The sequence below is a fragment of the Daucus carota genome, chromosome 8, assembly GCF_001625215.2.
Source record: "Daucus carota subsp. sativus chromosome 8, DH1 v3.0, whole genome shotgun sequence".
NCBI lineage: Eukaryota > Viridiplantae > Streptophyta > Magnoliopsida > Apiales > Apiaceae > Daucus > Daucus carota.
Genome location: NC_030388.2, coordinates 25,129,544 through 25,151,751, shown reverse-complemented (window position 1 = coordinate 25,151,751; position 22,208 = coordinate 25,129,544). Strand labels below are relative to the sequence as shown.

General features: G+C 32.9%; 3 protein-coding genes across 35 annotated transcripts; all 3 read left to right on the top strand.

Annotated features, from left to right (window-relative positions):
- The first annotated feature begins 7,910 nt into the window (after positions 1 to 7,910).
- LOC108199605 (hypothetical protein) lies at positions 7,911 to 15,766 on the top strand. Of its 33 annotated transcripts, none has more exons than XR_010286299.1 (11): positions 7,911 to 8,173; positions 10,324 to 10,415; positions 10,506 to 10,661; positions 10,765 to 11,607; positions 11,872 to 12,437; positions 12,513 to 12,638; positions 12,933 to 12,992; positions 13,776 to 13,837; positions 14,146 to 14,220; positions 14,325 to 14,397; positions 15,185 to 15,766. XR_010286299.1 is itself a non-coding variant. In XM_064082796.1 (10 exons), exons 5-9 carry the CDS (start codon positions 12,425 to 12,427, stop codon positions 14,370 to 14,372), a joined length of 309 nt encoding a protein of 102 aa, XP_063938866.1. In that variant the 5' UTR covers positions 7,911 to 8,173; positions 10,324 to 10,415; positions 10,506 to 10,661; positions 10,765 to 11,607; positions 11,872 to 12,424; the 3' UTR covers positions 14,373 to 14,397; positions 14,484 to 15,178. The 33 variants fall into 33 exon arrangements, 22 of the variants coding, with proteins under 22 accessions (XP_063938866.1, XP_063938865.1, XP_063938852.1 ...); XR_010286300.1 differs by having other exon boundaries at positions 14,137 to 14,220; XR_010286307.1 differs by lacking the exon at positions 14,146 to 14,220 and adding an exon at positions 13,351 to 13,428 and having other exon boundaries at positions 7,914 to 8,173; positions 11,872 to 12,014.
- LOC108199604 (F-box protein At5g07610-like) lies at positions 8,173 to 9,644 on the top strand. The gene has a single exon (XM_017367505.2). It carries the CDS (start codon positions 8,246 to 8,248, stop codon positions 9,518 to 9,520), a length of 1,275 nt encoding a protein of 424 aa, XP_017222994.1. The 5' UTR covers positions 8,173 to 8,245; the 3' UTR covers positions 9,521 to 9,644.
- A 1,003-nt stretch (positions 15,767 to 16,769) lies between the features above and the next one.
- On the top strand, positions 16,770 to 19,514 carry LOC108197238 (UDP-galactose/UDP-glucose transporter 3). The gene is made up of 7 exons (XM_017364798.2): positions 16,770 to 17,054; positions 17,197 to 17,294; positions 17,385 to 17,515; positions 18,179 to 18,209; positions 18,398 to 18,501; positions 18,586 to 18,707; positions 18,878 to 19,514. Exons 1-7 carry the CDS (start codon positions 16,951 to 16,953, stop codon positions 19,284 to 19,286), a joined length of 999 nt encoding a protein of 332 aa, XP_017220287.1. The 5' UTR covers positions 16,770 to 16,950; the 3' UTR covers positions 19,287 to 19,514.
- Positions 19,515 to 22,208: the final 2,694 nt, after the last annotated feature.

Here is a 22,208-nt window from a genome sequence, read left to right as displayed (position 1 = left end):
CTAATTTATAAGACTAAATATAGTCGTAAGTGATCTTGTTGGATTCGTATTCACAAGTACTTTAATACAATGAAGTTTTTATATTTAATACTAATACAAAATTAATGATATTAAGGATCAAAAGTGTGTATTGACAAACGTGCTAGAGAGAAACAGGAAAAGTAATAAGAGACGGAGGGAGTAGAATATTTTTGGTTGCTTACGGAACTATATTTACTTATTTGATGATAGAATGTGCAGTGAGTGTAGTGCAGTGTGCAGAAACAATTAGAAATAAAGCTTTATAGTTCAAATCAAACGACTCACATTGCTAGTTCTTATGATTATATATCATGGCGGAAACATGATTTTTAATAGTTATTAGTGTATTAAGATTCAGCTGTCCACCTTAGTATGAAGAGAATATCTACACTCTAAAAGCACCTGATATTTTGTATCGGTGCAGTGTCCTATGTTATTGCTAATTGTATACAACAAAATGGTGCAAAACATATTTTGGATTATGCTTATCTTGCAAATTTTTCAACCCGATCAACCCTACCCTAACCAACCCAACCCGTCATACAATTAGTAGGGTTGGGTTTCTAATTCTTTTTATGATTAATGGGTTAAATTTTTCTAACCCGTACTAAATGGGTTGGGTCGCTTGAATGGTCGAAACCGGCCCAACCCAGCCCATGTGCAGCCCTACTATATCTAAAATCAAGTATATCATTTTACCATCTATGTTTATTATTCATGGGAGTGAGTTTTTTGTTTATCAATGTAACACAACTTTTAAGACTTGCTCTTGATAATCTCACCACTTTATATGCTTTCTTTTATAATTTCATATTAATTTATATATTTTTCTTGACCTCGTCCAACTCAAACTCGGCGGAAGGAGGAAGAAGATCTTAGTTAATATTATTATTGTCTAAATTTCTAGGATCCATAAATAAATTTATTTTTTAATATAATTTCTCTAAAACATTAAAAGTTAAGAGTACTGATTCCGTCAGAGGAAATTTTGGTTTTTCGGGTTCGAGTATTCTTATATTCCGGTTGCCTAAAGCAAGTCGAACTTGTGATTGTGAAGCGGTCCCTCGTCCCTACTTCAAATATATATTCGGTGTTTGATAGCGATATTATAATATGCTCCCTCCGTCCCGGTGAGTAGTATACGTATGGGGAGTGGCACGGAGGTTAAGAAAAAGTGTAATTTAGTGATAAAAAGTAAGAAAACTGGGTGAAATGATGGGACTGATTAATATTTAATGTGTAAAATGAGTGTTGTGGGAATAAAGTGGTGGGATTCTACTAATATTTAAGTTATAAAGTAGGTGTAGTGAAAGAAAGTAGTGGGTGTAGTTGAGTTTTTATATTATAAAAACTTACTATTTTTGATATGTACTATACAATTGATGGAACGTCTCAAAAAAAACTGTATACAATCTAATGGGACAGAGGAGTATCATTTTATGAATTAGTAAGTTGTCACTGACGTAGTCACGTTTCAGACCTGACACCCAACGCCTGCTATGGTTCAAATATTAAATATTATCTTATTACTTAAAATTTATATAATCATTCTTAAATAATTAGTAGAGGTTAAAGTCACTTATTTTATAATATTTATTTCAAAATGTAGAGAAAAGAAAATTATTATTGTTGCGATGATGTGGTTTATTATTACGAGTTGTAAGTTTAATAATATTTAATTAAATCATGAATTATGCAGCAAGAAAAAAAAATGATGGGTCTAGTGACAAAGAAAAGAGAGAAGTAGCATGGAAATGAGAACTCTCCCTGGTCAGAACTTTGTTTTTCGCTTCTTAATTGTAAACGGGGTTTGATTTGGTATGAAAGTTTGTATGGAATCGCAGTTTTGGTCGATAGCTCAAACGATAATTCTATCGGGGCATGATGAAGAGGGTACCAGTAATTCAACGAGAATGCATGAAACGAGTACTTGTATTTGTACATAAATTTTCTTAAAAATATCGTTTAACTGTCTTTTTGTGACAACAGGCGATTGCAATTTACTGTTTGTTCGACCCGATCATTGGTGTAGATGCCGTATAGTTTTTTATTATTAAATTAACACTTTTGTTAAAAAAAAAAAGCATGGAAATGAGAAAGAACCTTTTGTGGAAGAAAAATCCAAAGACCGAAAGAAAAGTAGGGAGTTTCAATACGACTTTGAGGGAAAATCAAGGGAGTGAGCGAAGAAAAGGGGCCATTTCATTGCAAACTATGAGATCAGTCGCTACGTTATCACTTATCTCTATCTTTCTTTCTCTCTTTTTATTCCATCAACTTCATAATATTATCCTTTCACACTACCTCGTCGCCGGATGGACAAAGGAAGGTTGCATATATTTCTTGGACAGAGGGTCTTGAAAACGTGAGTGAAAATATGAAATAAATATTAATTAATTAATAATTGAATTTATCAGAGATAATCAAATAAGTAATCGAATAATCAGAAATTCAATCAATTTGACAAGTTATGAATATGATTTAATTGATAATTAATCACGATTAATGACCGACTTTTGAACTACGTATATTACATTTTTTCTTTATTAATATTAAATTAGAATTTAGAGCCAATGTGTCCCGTAAATTTTATTTATTGTAACTGAAATTTACTCGTCCTTTTAAAGTACATAATATATTTCATTTTATATGACACTCTGAGTTTTCACATACCACAAATTTAACGTACATATGAAAATATTGCGAAGTATCTATACGAGCAATATCATATAATTTGCACGAAATTTTTAATTATTGTTTTAAGATCAATTGTGTGTTTTATGTTAGATAAGCAATTTCACATACTACTACGATCTAAAAGTGTGTCGCACAATTTTGTGCTATCTCAAATTTCTTGCTACTTACTAATATTTACGTAATTTTCCTATTTGTGTATGGATTTGAAAGTGTTTGTGTAAATAAAATTCTAAAAGACAAATATAATCTCTTTATCAATGTATTAAATATTATTTATATACAATAAATATAAAACATATATATTTTATCTCACTAAAATATAAATACGTCGCCCATAAAGTGTGTGTGTGTGTATATATATATATATTATACAATATTACAAAATCTCTCACACGCGTGTATATGTAACTCGATTGCTATTCATTCATCTCATTGAACAAGTGAGATATTAATATAACTAAGTTAAATTGACAATTATCGTAATTAATATTTATTTCATAAATTATTATTTAAATATAATGTAGTATAATTAATTGTTAGAGGTTGCATGCTTGATATACAATATACGATTTTTGGAGCATATACAAGTAGTAACTACAATCAAGTCCATCGGTTATGTTTTGTATTTCATGTATATTCTTTTATTTCTTTTAGTTGTTTTGCACATCTCCGTTCGTTACTCATCACCAAACACTGTTTTTCTTCTCCATATTGAAGTCAACAAATTCCTTCGTGCTACATCTCTATTTGTTTTCAAACAGTGATATACTGAGATTCAATTCTAGTTTTTCAAAAATAAATCTAATTATTAAGTTCATGTTTAATTTGATGTAGGCATGTAGCACATACGAATAGAGTGAAAAAGTCAAAAATCGAAAAAAATAAAAACAAAGATATGTTATACAACTAACTCTAAACATGACTCATGTTTGAAGAAAAGCCCACCCAAAACTTCTATGTACAAGATGATTATCTCGCAGTGTTGTGCTCTTTAAAGTGATAAACTTGATATATAACTGCTGATTGTTTGGAGAGATACGTGGATAATGCGTGATGACGCTACAGAAATATATGATTGTTGAATGGGTTTTGCTACGTTCCCCAAAATTTTTTACCAAAAATCTTTACCAAATGACATGACTAACAAGTGGCGAAATCTGATTAGATGATTGATGAATCTGCAAGGGGTCTCATTATTATGGGAATGAATGTGACCAATAAGATTTCGCCACGTCATTTGGAGAAATTTTTTGAGATATATTGTTGGGGTCCCCTAACATTTTTCTTGTTGAATATATACTCTTAAAATAACGTATACGAGATTGTAGTAAATTAAAAAATAAAAACTATTTTATGCCTTAATTACTCTCGGTCATTCATTACTTTTCTAATTAGATAGATTCATTGTTATACTGAGACTACAAAAAAAAATACAATACTGAGCCGAACTATATAATTTTTAACTATTTATTAAAGAATAAAATTAAGCAATTCGTAATTATTTATGATAAGAAAATGATAATATAAACTCGCTAATTTCTATTTTTCTTATCATTTTTATTTGGTTTCTTTTCTTTTTTTTTTTGCTAATTCATTTTTATTTGATTTTGTAAAACACATTTCGCAGCCCTCTCTTCTGCATATTTGTTAGTAGTTGTGACTCGGACGTAGAACATCTTTTACACCTATTTTTTGATTGCCCTTTTGCTACAAGCTGCTGGCAGTATGTTGGGATTTCTTATGACATGAATTTGGTAGAGTACGCGCCTGATTGGCTTCTCCAGAAACTGAATGAAGCAAACCCGGAAGAAGTCACCTTAATAGCTAGGGTATTGTGGGGTATTTGGTTTTTCCGCAACAAGAGAGTGTGGGAGAATAAGATAGTGAATGACAGAATTGTGATGGAATGGAGTGCAAGCTATTTTGCGGAATGGAGGAAGGCGAAGGAGTCCAAAACTGTATTGTTGAACAATGGCAGGTCTAATGCGCCAACTGGTACTCATAAATGGAAGGCCCCAACAGTAGATTATCTCAAGCTCAACACTGATGCAGCAATCAAACTGGGAGAAAATTCATTCTCGGTGGGACTTGTGCTGCGTGATCATAGAGGTGAGTTCATTGGTGGCAAAGTTAAGAGGTTGCAGATGGCTAACTCAGTGCTTGAAGCAGAAGTTATTGCCATCAAAGAGGGTCTTCACTGGTTGTCTACTCTTCCGCATCAGTTTGTTGAAATTGAGTCTGATTCTCTGCTTTCAGTCAAAGCTCTTAATCACACTCACAACAACGCTCTAGAAGTGGGATTTATGCTAGATGAGTGTCGTGATATCATCCGCTCTAGACCATGTTTTTCAATCACTTTTGCTAAAAGGCAAGCAAACAAAGCAGCCCACTTGATGGCTAGATTACCTTGTTTGCTAGATTGCCAAAGCATTTTTACGTCTCTTCCTAGCATATTTCCTAGCATGTTGGTTGAGACTTTGCTGTATGATATTTCTTCTTAATGGATACTCCCTCTGTCCCTCTCATTTCTTTACAGTTACTATTTTGGGATGTCCCTCTCATTTCTTTACGTTACTATAAATAGTAAGTTTTTCTCATCATTACACCCACTATCCTCCCCCACTATCTCATATTTAACAATAAAAACTACTATTACACCCACTACTTTCCTCCACTATCTTAAATCTATTACTGTATTAAATATTGATGGGTCCCACCACTTTACCCACTTTTCATCCAACTTTACTCATTTTTCATACATTGTCTTGGTCTCCGTGTCCCCCTCCAATGTAAACAATTGAGAGGGACGGAGGGAGTATCATTTTTCCTAAAAAAAAAAAATAGCGTGAACACTGACCAGCAGGTGATTGGGCCCGTATAAATTGAAATGGGCCGACCCGAGAAACCTGACATGTAACTTGCAGAAGCTCCTAAATTGCACTCTGCGTCAAACCATCCAATAGGAAAGAAGCTCAAGTCATCCAACCAATCAGACCCATCCACGTGGACACCAAAAACGTAGCTTACATTGGAATTGGAATTTGCTAGAGCAAGTACAATGGTGATTCTAAAATGTGTGTAGCTATTGCTATAATTTGAAACCAAAAAATGATTTTTGGAGTTAAAATCTATACTATACTATCTATACTATACTATAAAAAGCCAACATGGGTATAATTTGTAGTCGTACAAAATTTTGGTTTGGTACACTCCTATAAAACTAAAAGTCTGCAACATGTAGATATATATTAAACAGTTTCATATACTAAAAACACTCCTGATGTATATTAATATCTTTTAAATATAATTTATAATTAGTTGAAAAAAGGTGAAACTATTGTTAATAACATATATTAATATTAAAAAATATTTATAAATAAATGTATAACTAATTATAAATATACAATTTTGAATATTTTTTTTCTAAAATACATATAAATAATTGGAAACGCTACTTTTTAATTATAACGTATTCTACTCGAAATTTAACTCTAACATGTTATATTTCATTACAAATACGAACCATTACGTAACATATGAAGATATATGAAATATGAAATTTTTGATTTAAAATTAATTGAATAGTAAACTGTCACATATTAATATCAGAAAAATATTTATAGATAGATAATAAATTGCGAAAGCTAAATTTCCGTTAGAAGATACAATGAGTTGGTTAATATAATTTAATTAAAATCCAATTCATTAATACTAAAATACTAATAAAATGACGTTACGATTTAAATTATAATTAATAATTTACGAATTATATACCCGCCCGTGCTTTGCACGGGTTAAAGGCTAGTATTATAAAAAACCAACATGGGTATAATTTGTAGTCGTACAAAATTTTGGTTTGGTATTCTCGGTTTAGTACTCTCCTGTAAAACTAAAAGTCTATAACACGTAGATATCTATTAAACAGTTTCATACACTAAAAACACTCCTTATATATATATTAATATCTTTTTAAATATAATTTATAATTAGTTGAAAAAGGTGAAACTACTGTTAATAACATATATTAATATTAAAAAAATACTAATAGATAAATGTATAACTAATTATAAATATACAATTTTGAATATCTTTTGTCTAAAATATATATAAATAATTAGAGACGCTACTTTTTAATTATAACGCATCCTACTCGAAATTTAACTCTGACGTGTTCTATTTTATTACAAATACGAACCATTACGTAACATATGAAGATATATGAAATATGAAAATTTTGATTTAAAATTAATTGAATAATAACTGTCACATATTAATATCAGAAAAATATTTATAGATAGATAATAAATTGTGAAAGCTAAATTTCCGTTAGAAGATATAATCAGTTGGTTGATATAATTTAACTAAAATCCAATTCATTAATACTAAAATACTAATAAAATGGTGTTAAGATTTAAATTATAATTAATAAATTACGAATTATATAACCGCCCGTGCTTTGCACGGGTTAAAGGCTAGTAGAATTAATAGTCCAATGGTGAGATTTAAAATAGAACCAATTAGATGTATATTTAACTAACATTCAATTTGGGTGCTACTCCCTCCGTTTCTTTTTTCTTTTCTTGTTTGTAATGTCGGTACTGTTCATAACATGAGACAAATTATTAATTTACATCTAATTTATAACACTAAATATATTCATGAGTGATCTTGTTGGATTCGTATTCACAAGTACTTTAATACAGTGAAATTTTTATATTTAATGCTAATACGAAATGAAAGATATTAACGATCAAAAGTGTGTGTTGGCAAACGTAAAATACACAAACATGAAAAGTATTTAGAGACAGAGAGAGTATATTATAGCAATAGCATTCCATTGGAGTTGATTAGCAACATCTATACTTTGGTTATATATTTTTTTTACTTGAGTGCTATATTATGTCAATAGCACCCACTTTAGCATTGCACTTACTCTTAGAGCAAGTCCAATGCAATGTTATAAGTGGTGTCATTTCTATAATTTGAAATCAAATGCTAAAAATCTCAACTCCAATGAGGTTCTATATTTGGATGCAAATATGCATATATGCATCCTTGGTTCTAAATTTAAAACCAAGGATGCATTTATGCATCCATGCCACATCATCAACTAATGATAATTGGTATGTATAGTGGTCAACTTTAAACAAAGTTTAGGAGAGAGGGACTAAAGTTACTTAATTTTGGAATTATTTGGATGCAAAATGCATCTAGCATTGGAGTTGAAGTTCTATTTTAGCAACAAAAAACACTTTTTAGTGCTAAATTATAACAATAGTTATAGCAATAGTTATAGCTATTTTGCTCTTGCATTGGACTTGCTCTTAGTTCTCACCCTTTAGCAACACCCAAAAAGTATATGGGTTTTGAGCGAAACCGGAATAAAGACTCAATAATGAAGAAGAAGAAGAAACGGATCGGAGATGGAGGATGGAGAATCCTAATCCGTTTGGAGGTACAGTACAGAACCAATCCTAGTTTGATTATAAGTTGGAATTGTTTTGATTATAAGTTGGAATTGTGAGTTATGATGAATATGAATATGACCATGTGGCTTAGCAGCAGATGCACTCAATTCAAATTATCCTCGGAAGAAATAGTTTTAAACGACGAGGATCTGTTAACTCTCATTTTGTGTCGTCTTCCCTATCGAAAAATCAAGTGTTTTAAGTGTGTTTCGAAAAAATGGTTGTATCTCATGACTAGTCCACAATTTAGTCGTCTCTTGTGTAATTTGCTCCCTCCTCTTCGTACTTGTGGAATATTTATTCAAGGCCCTATTGACCTGCGTCGTCAACCTTGTCCTAATGAGGTTTATTTCGTTCCTTTCGATGATCCAAACACCCCTTCGCCATTTAAAACGACTGCTTTTGCTCACGACCCGTTTGATCCTGAACGTATTCGTATTCTCGCATCCTGTAATGGCCTTTTATTGTGCTCTACTTGCATCATAGCTTCTCTCACAGCTTATCGGGAACAGATCACTACTTATGTGTATAACCCCTCTACCAATAAATTGGATGTCATTCCTAGACATCTTCCTTCCAAAGAGGTCAATTATCGCAACTTAGCTTTTGATCCTTCAAACTCACCTCATTACAAAGTTATTGCTTTTGTTACCACATCTCGATCAGATTCCTTTTCCATTGGTGACTTTCATGTTTATTCCTCTCAAATCGGGACTTGGACCTTGTCTGTCCAGTCTTTTTGTTGTCCTAAGGGTATGTACTTGGACCGTGGTGTCTACTGGCATGGCTGTATTTATTATTTAAGTGAGTTCGATTTCACGGGATCCACTGTTTTTGATGGTCTGTACTTTAATGTGGATGAGGGTAGGCTGGGAACATTTCCCAGGCCTCCTATTGACGCCAATTTGCCTTTAACCGGTTCGTATTTTGGGCAGTCTGAAGACCATTTGCATTTTGTTGGGTTTTTTCCTAGTACAACTTCTCTTGGCGTCTATGAGTTGAAGAGTGATTGCTCGGAGTGGTTTATCAAGTATTTGGTCGATCTTGCTCCAATTTCTAAAGCTTTCCCTCAGATGACTAAACACAAAGCTTGTTATTTTGGTGGATTTACTTTTGCATTCGATGTGCTTGCACTTATTAGAAGAGAAAATTTCCAGGAGGATTCGTTCTTGGTATTGGAAATACCTGGTAAGGTTATACGTTACAACCTTGTGGATGCAAGCTTGAAAGAGATATGGGACTTTGCTGTAGACTTTGGTGTGGAAAAAGTTGATAGTTGGGGTTTTGGAAGGTTTGATGTTTGGCAGTACATTGAAGCTTTGTCATGCGTGTAGTTAGTGCTACAACTTTAGGCTGATAGATTTCGTAATGTACTATTTATTCATGCAATTCGTCAATTTCAAGGTTTATGCTAAAGCACATTGTTTTTTTAAAAAAAAATTTGTGTGGTTGATTTTCTACTTGTACCAGCCTAGCTTATAGACTGTAGTGTTTTCTTCTGTTAATTCGTTTCTTTAACAACTGCTCTTCATAATACCGTATATCTACTTCAGCCTATTCAGTTTTAGGTTAAAGTGGAAGATTCTAGTTTGACAATCAGAGATCAAATTTGAGGCAGTATACACATTATTTTCATCACATACTTTTTCTAATAAACATTTAAATGCTAGAAAATCATTCTTACACATTTATTATATTAAGAACACGGAGTGTGTAAAATGTAACTGATTACACAAATTACTTAATAATTAAATGAAAAAGAAATGAAGAATAAAATGACCTGAAGAGGGTCAAGGTACATCTGCTCTTAGGGGGAGAGATGGTAGATCAAAGATTGATTTACCATATGATGCAGTTTAAAGAGCTCCTCAATGTTAATCACATTATTGTGAGTCAAGCCAATCCTTATATTGCTCCTTTAATTAGGGTGAAGGAAATTGTGAGAGCATATGGAGACAACTTTATTGCTAAGGTATTTCAGTATGATGTTTAACATTGATTGATCACATGAAAATTTAATCACTTCTGATAAAAAACATGCAGTAAGTTTAGCTTTGAAATTTTAATTTAAGACCTGATTTTGCAAGTTTGTATAATTCATATGTTTCATCATAATTTTTGATGTGTTCTTATGCAGGCATTAGTCCTTATGCTAATCTTGGTCACTATGATCTTTCACAAACTCTTCAAATGAGGTTCAATGGATGGTTAAGACACAAAGTACGTAACGTAAGTATTGCAACAGTCTGTTATCGGTCTTATATCATTTTTGCTTTTCATAAAAATATGTGAAGTTTTCTCTGTGTTGTTTTCTTCAAGGTTTCTGACCAGATAAATAGCAAACATTTTTGTGTATTTACTCCTTCCGAACATGCAATCCAGCTAGACGTAATTGGTGAAGGTCATGAACTTCAGGTGCAGACTTCATGAGCTTGATTAAGATTAAGCAGGATAGAGAAGAGAGATAAACTGCAGGTGAATACAGATCCAGTAAGAGATAAGTTGCTCATTTGCCTTTTCACTTCTCAAAGTGAATCTATTTCCGAGGCTTTAATATCATTTATTTCACTTTGTTCAGATCTGATAGATGGGCTGTACTCCAGGGGTGGGTAGAAGGCTCTCCTCTGCTGAATATATTTGTTTTGAGGTAAAAAACTAAAGAATAGGAATCATGATAGGAAGTTATATGATAAAGATCAGTCCGGTTGACATTATATTGATTAAAATCTGATTTGAATTTACTAAATCCTAAAGCAGCAAAACTCCCAATAGATTAGCCACTAGAACAACGCAAACACTGTAAACAAATAAGAAGCTGGAATTATCTGGTGGCTAAAGTTTTACGAGGTTTGTTGACGCTATATGTGTGTAAGAGGTTGAAGATGCGAGAGCTCATGGTAATAATCAGCTTCCTTTTTATAGTCAGAATCATAGTAATACTTGAGTTATTGTATCAAACGTTTTTATTAGAATATAGCATTTTTTATTTCTTTTTGGTTCCAGTAGTTAAAAACAAGTTTTTCCCCTTCATTTGTTCTGCCATATAAATTAATAGTATGCAACTTATGACAATACATAAAACTTATGCTTTTACAGAAGTAGACCGGGATTTAAGCAATTAAATGAAAGTTTTCACTTCCGTCTGTCAATACATAAAACACAATAATATTAGGTCTGGTGTTCAGGTTTTGTATTTGGTTGTAAAGAGAACCGTGGGAGCTTGCACGAATTTAGGAACTTTGTACAACAACCTTTTGGTTTACTCAAAACATTTATTAATGTTTTTCTTTTGTGTGGCGTGATAGGTTTTTCTGCAGAGTAACAACCATACCAAGTTTACTCCCACGCCTTTCTTAAGAATAATGCATGGGATTGCCAGTCCAGCTTTTCCTTCTGCAATTTGGTCTAGGACTCATTACTGGTATATTTTAAATATCGAAAAATTTGTATTAGTACCTGTCTTAAATTTTTTAAGATCATTCGACCAATGCTCGACTCTTAGCATTCTTTTTCCTATACATTTTTTTTTCGCCATACCTATACATTTTTTTAGTAGAGATGATTACTATTGGGTCATTGGGTTTTACCCGATTCTCTGCAATTACATGGGTTACACCCGCACAAAGTTTTGAATTGTGATGTAGCGGGCACCATTATCGTCTGAAACTACTCTCCGTGATTACAGCCAACATACTTGCTGCCATTCTCCTTCAGTCTGCAAGTTTGAGTTTCTAATTTCATTCCGCTCAAATCAGTGTCCGTTGTTTCTATCAAGAGGTTCCTGATCGCCGTTATCTCAATTTTAGGGTTTCATCACTCGAGATTAAGGTAATTGTAACAGAGTTATCTATAATATTTAATAGTTGTTTTTGCAATCAGATGGATACGATGTCGTTTGTGTTTAGTGGTCACGTGCTTTCAGTGGGCAGCTGGCTATATAGCATTTAGCATAACAGAATAGAGGCAGGCTTGAGCATGTTTTATCTCCTGTAATTTCTTCTTTCTTGTCCAGCACTTTACCTTCTCGCTAGTAATGTCAGTTATCCTTGCTCCTGTTCATTATTTGTTCTCTCATTATAATTAAGTTCATTACAGTAATTGATCATGTTCTTTTCTATTTTGAAATTTGAGATTAAGGTGGATTTTGTATATTTCGTGATTCATATACAGTCCAATCGGTTTTCTTTGTCCTTCAAGCAACTTCTACAGTCGGTGTTCATTGCAAGAAATCCTCTTTTATGGATACGTTTGGTACGTGAGATGATATACACTCTGACGAGGGTGTTTGGTTATTGACCGTTCAGTGTGTCTTTGCTCATTTTTCAGGACAGAAGATAAGTACCAAAAATAACTCATCTTTGCATGCTAATAATTATGATCCTCAAACAACTGCTTCTTATTCGGGTGAAAACAGTGATCCCATCACCATTCAGTTTTCCGGTGGACGCACTGGTATGTTCCATTTGTATCATGTTTTATTGCTTTATTTATTGATACTACAGACTACTAAACACACTACTCTATATACTATGTATATGTAGGTTTATACATATAACACTTTATTATGATGTTTCTTCAAAGAATGACAACACATGTTCCAGTATACGTAAAAAATTAAGTCTGCTTCCGATGATTACTCTCAATCCCAAACTTTTTATATAGATACAGGTGTAAATAGTTGTGCTTTCATAATCGACAATTACACATCGTGTATTTGATTGATCGGCTCATTACAATCTAAAACAGGTCATAAGTGGGGGTTCTACGGTGTCGGTGCTTTCGTTACACACTTTTTATATGTAAAAGGTACATGCTTTGTTGGTTTTTGGTAGAATGTATTTGACAAAAATTGGCAAGTTTGTATCAAGTTATATTAATACATATTTAGGCTCTTGATTCATATATAAGAATTTGTGGCATTGACCAAAATCACTAATTAATTTAAGAAGACATTACAAAAATATAACATTCTGTCTGCTATACATGCAACTCTTATTGGAGTTGGGTTTTTTTTGTTCTACTCGCACAAAAATATATTAAGTCGATTGTAGTTCCAAATTTATTATGTTATATCTGTTTAGTTCCCCTAAACCTCTTTTCCGTAGTAATATTATCTTGGACCATCCCAAAGGAGATTAGAATGTGTTTTCCGAACTTGATGTAGGTTGTTCAAGTCCAATTATTGCTGATCAAAGTTCTGTTACGCCATTCCAATCAATGCTAAATGGCATATAACTCACAGGTCAATAATTTTACTGATTTTTTTTCCTTTAGGTTCTGCCAACTAAGCAGTTTAAATCTATCGTGTATTTTTATCAAACATACAATTTCAGTTTCTTGAATATTATAGATAGATTACTTAATTGTCATGTTAGGTGGTCATCGGTTAATGCTGCTTTAAATGCTGCTTTATTTATGATCCTGGCTTCCTGAATTTCTAATTTTGGGTAGGAGGATGTTCTTTTCTAAGAAACGTGTTTGATTATGGAACTTTTTAAGACTACAAGCTTGAGACAGTACCTTTGTTAACTTTTTCCCATAAAATCAAGTTTTCTATGTGCTTACATCGTTCATTTTGTGGATATCCAGGGCATAACATCACCAAGGAGGCTCCAATTAAGAAAGCTCTTCTTAATATCATGCAAGACAAGGTAAATTTTATTTAGATATTTAGGTATGCCATTTCTTGTCGATGTTTTCAGCTTCTGCATCCAGAGGGTTTATTTCTCCATGTTATAGAATCCCTCAACCAACATCTAATACAACTCAAATAATATCTCTTCTATATAACTTGAATAAAGCGTTAATAATTGAAACCTTAATTTTGCCAGGGTGAAAGTTATATTAATGAGTTTAGATATTTTTCCAAACTGTGATAAATGTTGGGACTCTATATAAATACTGTTCAAATCAGCTGCAGGCTATCTTAGTCTCTGCATAATGTTTTCAGCTTTTGTAGGGGTTTGCTTTGCAGTAAGCAAATAGCAAAATGCTAGATAAACCAAAAATACCATGGATCCACGCGGACCTTAATGTAACATATCTATGTTCAATCATTTTTTGTCCATATATTAATTCTATTTGTTTGTTAACTTAAAAAATATAAATCCCGTTACATGGTGCAATTATATTCTGCAGTCTAGTACTCTTTGGTGGTGGGACAGTCACATAAGCCCCAAAAACTAAAGATGGCTTGAAGAAAATATCAGAGGTAGAACAACTCATGAATTATTACTCATTCTACGTGCTTACATCGTTTAAGTAGAATATGACGACTAAAAGAGACCATCGTTGCAGGCCTCTGACTTGATCAATGTTCTTTCTATAAATTTCCTTATCAAGCTAAGTTGCTGATGTTCCCTCCCCCAGGGAGAATATGATATCTCACCATCATATAGTTAATTTTTTTAAACTTTGATCGCGACTTTTTTAATGACAAAGTCCTATATGATGCATTATACTATGTGATGTAATGCATGTTAACCGAGATTGGAACTTTAAGGCTGATAATCTTACAAACGAAGGGAGAGAAAGAATCAAATTTATTTTGAGTTGGCTCTTATACACATTCCCAGAGAGATCTGTGTGCCGTCTTAGCTAGGCACATCAATGAAAGATGAGTATTAGCCTTATTATGTCATTTGTATGTTTGAAAGAAGGTTATCTCTTAACCTCAGGTCGTTCAAGAGTGAAGGCAATAATGATTGTGGCTAGCTGTTTTTGTTCCCTGGTAGCTATGACTTATGAGTATTAATTTTATATAGGAAAGGAAACTTGGTGCATGCGTATACTTTTCTCTGGATATATATTCTGCTCAGATTCTAGAGTGTGCTGCAGCTTTTATATTATGTTTCCAAGTCCCAGTGTTGTTGTTTTGTTTGATTTACGGATCGTTTTCTTTTAAAGCATTTTACAGTCAGTGAGTATGATCATGTACCTGTATTGATGCAAGCATGCATTTGTAATATTTTATTATATTAATATATTAATGGTTGCAGCTTGAAGATGGCCATACTCTCGCCAATTACAACATCCAGAAAGAGTCGATGCTTCATTTGGTTTCGAGGCTTCGTGGTGGTATAATTGAGCATTCTTTGATGGCTTTCGCAAGAAAGTATAACCAAGAAAAGATGATTTGCCACAAATGAAGTGCCCGCCTGCGTCCCCGTGTTGTAAACTGCAAATAATCACCCAAAGTTGAAGCTCTGCTACAAGTACATGAAAGAAGCTGTCTTCATTCTGTATGAGCCGTATCTGGATAAATAATATGCCACTGATGTGTGATGATGCTTAATGCATAGAAGCAGTATCAAAGTATCGCTTACCAAATACCAGGGATTGAGACAAGGATGCTTGCATGGAAACTAAGTAGCAATTAATTAAAAGGAAACCAATTATTGTCCTCTTGAAAAAAAAAATGTTTTTGTAGCAAAAGTGGATTTGTATCACCTCCCGGTTTTAGAGATACTTTTAAATGGAGCATGCAACTATAATGTAACTATAGATATGGATAATTATAATGATTTTGCACTGTAAGAATGAATACTATGTCTCTTCACTGAAACTTGATCATGCTATCATCAATCATATTTATGTATTTTTCATAATTGCTTTAAATTATTTTTAAGCTATATAACGAGCAAAATGTTAAATTGACAAAAATATTTATGTATTTTTCATAATTGCTATAAATTACAAAAAATTAACTTTATTTTTTTAATTGTATTTGTAGTTTTTTTATAAAAAATCTTAATATATAACTTTAAAAAATATATATTAAAGATTTCATTTTTTTAAAATTAATTAAATAAATCAAGAAACTATTATAGTGTAGTTTAACTTAATTTTACTAAAAATATTAAAATCAATCACTTATTAACGAAGATGATATTATCATAAATATAATATTTTTTGTCGCATGTGATGCAAATTGGAGATATAAGTAATAACTTTTTGTTATATTCTAAGATATTCTTCCTCTTAAACTTCTGTTATCTTTTTTCCTCAAGCATTTCTACGTCATATATAATTTGTTTTCCTTTAGAGAACTCAAGTGGTAAGACTATAAGAATAATACAATGTTTGAGTATGTTATTATAATAATTTATAATTTATATGAAAAAAGGACACGCTACAAAATTCAGAAAGAAAACACAAATACAAAAAATAAATAAATTTAATGATATGACAAATAAATAAAATAACATTCCCGTGTGCGAAGCACGGACAAAATTACTAATAAATAGGTAATGGATAAGAGATTTGAGATTGTGCTAGTGATTACTAATAAATAGGTAATGGATAAGAGATTTGAGATTGTGCTAGTGATTTAAGTGTTCGGAGTTCATTTTTATAATTTTATTTGATTTCGTAAAACACATTTCGCACCCCTCTCCTCTCCATATTTGTTAGTTTTAAAATTAGCGTGAACACTGACCAGCAAGTGATTGGGCCCGTATAAATTGAAATGGGCCGACCCGAGAAGCCTGACATGTAACTTGTAGAAGCTCCTAAATTGCACTCTGCGTCAAACCATCCAATAGGAAAGAAGCTCAAGTCACCCAACCAATCAAACCCTTCCACGTGGACACCAAAAACGTAGCTTCCATTCTTCTCAACCATCTCCCTCTACACAAGTTGAATATATACACACAATAACTGTATCTTCACATTCATAGCAAATCACAAGAAATTAGCTTTCAATTCAGACACTGTTGGTTTTAAATTCATCGGAGTAGTCGCCGGATCTGCAATTCCGGCGAAAATGGAGTCTCACGCCACCGGACTCCGACGAATTCTCGTTCTCGCCTTCTGCGTCGCCGGCATTTGGTCTGCTTATATATATCAAGGCATTCTTCAAGAGACCGTGTAAGTATTTTTATATTTGATTATATAAGCAATGAGATCATACATTTATTTAATTAAATTTGTGATCTTTTTTTTTTTTTTTTAAATTTGGATTGATTTGTGTTAAATGTATATTTAAAATGTTGTTATTGTTGATTTATAGGTCAACGAAGAAGTTTGGGGCGGAAAAGAAGAGATTTGAGCACCTGGCATTTTTGAATTTAGCTCAAAATGTTGTGTGTTTGATATGGTCTTTTATAAGTATGTTTGCTTGTTTCGCTATTTAATTGTTAGGTATGTTTGTTTCGTTGTGGAATTTGTGTGATTGAGTGAGTGAAATTGTGTAAACAGTGATAAGATTATGGTCGAGTGGAAGTTCGGGTGGTGCTCCGTGGTGGAGTTACTGGAGTGCTGGCATTACGAATACCATTGGGCCTGCTATGGGTATTGAAGCTTTGAAGTATATCAGTTACCCTGCTCAGGTGTGTCACTAGTTGTTCTCGTCTTTTAATACACTCCTTCATATTTTGTTATTGGTGATTGTTTAATTGTGTTTGTACTGACTACAATTGGTTATGTGTTTGTATTAACTCGGGTATGTGAGGATACAATTGAAGAATTAGTACATTCTCTTAAGCGAGCATGTCTAATATCTAGGAAGGAATCCTCGGTCTTTTCTTGCTAGTAGTGATTAAGAAATTTAATTGTAAAATGAGATCATATTAAGGCTAGAACCGAGCAGGTATAAGTTATTATTGGCATGACAGTTTCCGGCGCTAGGTAGTACACCCATAATCGTTATGATTTAGAAGAATCTCTGTAACCTATAATGAAGTTATTTATCTGCCAGGTGCTATTAATAATTCAAAGCCGCTATTTCTAATGTTCAATCTCTCTTGTGCTACTAAATAAATGTTAATCAATTAAATTTGGCATTAGTTTCAAACCTAACGTTAGTGTTAATATGTGAACTTAGCTAGTTAGAACCTTCAACAATTTTCGTTTCTCGTCTCCTATTCTTTCCCGTATTAAGATCATGATTTACTTGCATAAAAGTTATATAAAACTTATGCTTTTGTAAAAATAACGCTTTATAATTGAATTTTTTTAGCACTAATCAATTGTGCTATAACTGTCTATTGCAGGTGCTGGCAAAATCCTCTAAAATGATTCCAGGTCAGTAAGATGATATAGGGCTTATATAATAACTAAATTATATCTAAATATTCATGCTCCCATGAGTTATATTTACTACTACTCTTTTCGTAATAATTCAATCAAAAATTTAGCCTCCTGCTGGAACCACGGTGTTTAAATTTGAGGTCTTTTTAGAATTATAGGTTTAAGTTAAATATTTTATGCAGTGATGTTGATGGGTACATTGGTTTATGGTATCCGATATACGATTCCGGAGTATGTTTGTACTCTTCTTGTTGCTGGCGGAGTATCAGCATTTGCACTTTTGAAGGTGAGTACATTTAATTATTAGTTTCCTACTTCCGCATTATATTTGCCTTGCAATAAATTCCAATAACGATATTTCTGTTTTCAGACTAGCTCAAAAACTATTAAAAAGCTGGCTAACCCTAATGCTCCACTGGGTTATGGGCTGTGTTTTCTGAACCTGGCTTTTGACGGTTTCACCAATGCAACTCAGGATTCAATTTCTACAAGGTATTTCCTTGACAGATTCTCTCATTCTCCACATTTCTAATAATTATTAAAAACCAACATGAGGGAGAGATAAAAGACTATTAAAGGGTACTGATAATATCACGTGCTTCTTTACTTAACATAATTGATAGAAATGTAAAATAGCAATTTTTAATATCGTTCATGTATAGGTACCCCAAAACAAGTGCCTGGGATATCATGCTAGGAATGAATTTGTGGGGAACCATTTATAACATGGCCTTCATGTTTGGCTGGCCTAGTGCCAGTGGGTATGAGGCCGTTGCATTTTGCAAGCAGCATCCAGAAGCAGCTTGGGACATTTTCCTCTACTGTCTTTGTGGGGCAGTCGGACAAAATTTTATATTTTTAACCATTAGCCGGTTTGGGTCACTGGCTAACACAACTATCACCACCACCCGAAAGTTTGTCAGCATAGTGGTATCATCTGTGCTGAGTGGCAACCCTCTGTCTTCAAAGCAATGGGGGTGTGTCGGCATGGTCTTTTGGGGGCTGTCATACCAGATTTACCTCAAGTGGCAAAAATTGCAAAGATCGCAAAAGAAGAGGAAGGCCATGTAGGAGCTCGATGTATGGGCTATAGATGTTTTGGAACATATCAGTCACCATATACTATAACATAGATATGTATCTAGAGAGTTTCAACTATCTATTGTTTTGGCATGATAGCATTGTAATTTGAACCCCAAGGTTCAAAGTGTTAAACTTGAATGTAGGTTATATACTGGAATTGTAGGTCATATAATGGGCTTCTATATGTGAATTTGCTAGGAATTTATTCTTGTTTAATTGTTGAAGTAAATGCCCAGTTATTTGTGGTGTTTCACATAAAACATGTGTTGCAGAATCATAATTGTTCGCTAGATTTTCCGATAGTTCACCAGTTTCTTTTGGAGAGCTCTCCTAGGGCTCTCTTTCTTTAATGTGATCCCCCGTCCCTGGCACATTAATCTTCTTTTAGTGATCCCCAGTATGTTAATCTTCTTTTAACAATAGACGGAGAGAATTTGTGTTGTATCTCTTTATGAGAAATTTGTTCTTATGAATGAATTTGGGGGCTAGTTTCCCCACCTCTTTTTGCTATGAAAGTTTTGCTAGATTTTGGTACAGCCTCAAGGTACCACTCGCATTGTTTAAATATTGTGGGTGTTTGGTTACTACTTTTAAGCACGGCTTCTCGATTTATAAGTTAAAAGCACTTATTCGTATCGTTTGTGTAAAAATTCAAGAAGTACTTAAAAGAAGTTGAGTAGACGCTTTTGTTTCATGACTTCTGCTTCTTTACCAAACACTTTAATTACTTATAAGTCTTAACTAACTTCTAACTTTTACTTCACTTCTTTATTTTATGTAAAAAACACTTATCTTGTTTTCAAAATTGACACTTCATTTTCATTACCCGCAGGTTGTCCATAGTTCTCTTCATAACAATACATGCAATAGAATACATTTTTAAGGCATGACTTTCAAAGAATTAAAGTTTGCTGTTTACAATTTGCCATCGTTTTATTGTTCATAGTTTGAGTTTTCGAAGGCTCTCATCCCTCGTTTTAAACTATTCACATGTCTTTGAAGAATGAGTCTCAAAATGACGTTTATCCAGTCATATTTTTCTTCTTGTTATATATCAGGTGGATGACTCCAGATTTTTTAGCTTCCTTCATTATTATATACATAGCTTTTGAGTTGTCTCCATTATTATATATACCTCTTGGCCTTTCATTTACTTGTAACTCACAAGTTATGACTCTATATAAATCTTGTAATATAAATCTTGTAATATGTGGTTGGATGAACATAGAAAAGTGTGATGATCTCTCTGTAACTCTTCTCTTCTTAAGTTTATCTCTATAATTATATATTATCTATAACACTTCTTCAATTTTTTTTTATTCATCAAAATTGAACTTATACAGTTTATAACTTGTCATCATTTATTACTCATACTTAAAGAGCATTTCTAAAGGCTTTCGCCCCTTGTTTAGAATTATTCACATATCTGTATTTAGAGAATGAATTCTAAAATTGCGTCCTCTGGGTACATGTAATTTCTTTCCCAAAATTTTTAGACAAAATAATGCTCCTTATTTATGAATTAGAAAAAGAAAATTCGTGTTCAGTCTCGCATCTCTCATTTCCCTCGCATCTCCCATTTCCCTTCTTTTCCTGACTCTCCTAAAAAAAATATTAATAAAATACTATTATTCAATATAGGAGACAATTATAAAAATGATGGGGGAGTTGAGCTCATGGATAGACAATTTTCTATCTGGTGACCCGTTCACAACTTTTTCATGAATGTTCATTAGTTGCTTAGGTCATTTTCCATCGCAATTTAATAAATAGAGCAACTTCTTCTTCATCTTTCACCTCTTTCATATTATATCATGATTTCATCTTTCACCTCTTTCAAATGTTACTCTATATGCTAATTCAAACATACAAAAACTATTAGATTATGAGGCTGTTTGGATTTAAAAGAAGTGACTTATTGCTTAAACTAAAAAAGTGGAGAGGATGCGGACTGCTTAGTTGTTCCGTGAGTGCGGACTGCTTAGTTGTTCCGTTTCTGACGAAAAAGAAAGTGATAAGCACCAAAGAGAAGTAAGGAAATGAAGCTTCTCACTTCCGGTTCTGGAATTCAGGAAAAAGCGCTCCGACTTTTTTTTCCCAAACCAACCTCAGACTTTAGCAGACTTATCTTAAAAGAAGTGGTTACTTCTTCAATCCAAACACCCGCTATATTTGTGTGATCTTATCATATCTCTTTGTATTGTGCTTTTAATTTATTATTATTAAATATAATATCCCTCCAATTTTATTCACTTCTCTCCAATTTTATCTGCAACTTCCCCTCTATAATTATATATAATTATGGTACTACTCGTAGTGTTAGAGTTGTCACAATTTTTAATACATTAATTTGAAATCATATAGTATATTATTTTTTAAAGAATGACATAGTAACCGCATAAATTGGAGATACTCCGAGCTAGTAAAATTAAATAACACATATAAACCAGTACAATGAAAGGTGCAATTTGGTTGCAGTAAAGCAACTCCTGGACTCCAAGTCTTTTGCTCTTTTTCTAAATTTTCTAAAGCAACGAGACATTAAGGACAATCTAATTGTTTTAACAAAGTGGTTGACAGTGAGAACATGCTTTATTTTGTACAGAATTCCCTCCCATCTTTTTACCAAATAGCTTTTTTATAGTTGCAATCACCTTGTCTCCCCACCCAACCACCTGTTACTTGACCAGTTTCAAATTCTACCAACAGATTTTCTCATACCCCAACTTCTTTCCTGCATCATTTAGTCTCCCTTTCATGCTGTAGATTACAAGAGCCAAGAAGAGAGTCCAACGAAAAACAGTATGAACTCAGAGCAAACGAGCTGCCATTGTCAAAAACCGACAGTGTTTTACCTTCCACAAGTAAGCAGTTTCTTCCTTCACTCCTTAATCGCTAGGTTTTGTAGTT

Bases quoted from the DNA above. Each gene is read 5' to 3' on its own strand.
- LOC108199604 (XM_017367505.2), top strand. From the start codon at position 8,246: ATGATGAATATGAATATGACCATGTGGCTTAGCAGCAGATGCACTCAA.
- LOC108199605 (XM_064082782.1), top strand. The intron at 12,993-13,775 runs GTACATGCTTTG...GTGGATATCCAG, and splicing joins ACACTTTTTATATGTAAAAG to GGCATAACATCACCAAGGAG. The intron at 13,838-15,184 runs GTAAATTTTATT...TAATGGTTGCAG, and splicing joins TTAATATCATGCAAGACAAG to CTTGAAGATGGCCATACTCT.
- LOC108197238 (XM_017364798.2), top strand. From the start codon at position 16,951: ATGGAGTCTCACGCCACCGGACTCCGACGAATTCTCGTTCTCGCCTTC. The intron at 18,210-18,397 runs GTCAGTAAGATG...TATTTTATGCAG, and splicing joins ATCCTCTAAAATGATTCCAG to TGATGTTGATGGGTACATTG. The intron at 18,708-18,877 runs GTATTTCCTTGA...GTTCATGTATAG, and splicing joins CAGGATTCAATTTCTACAAG to GTACCCCAAAACAAGTGCCT.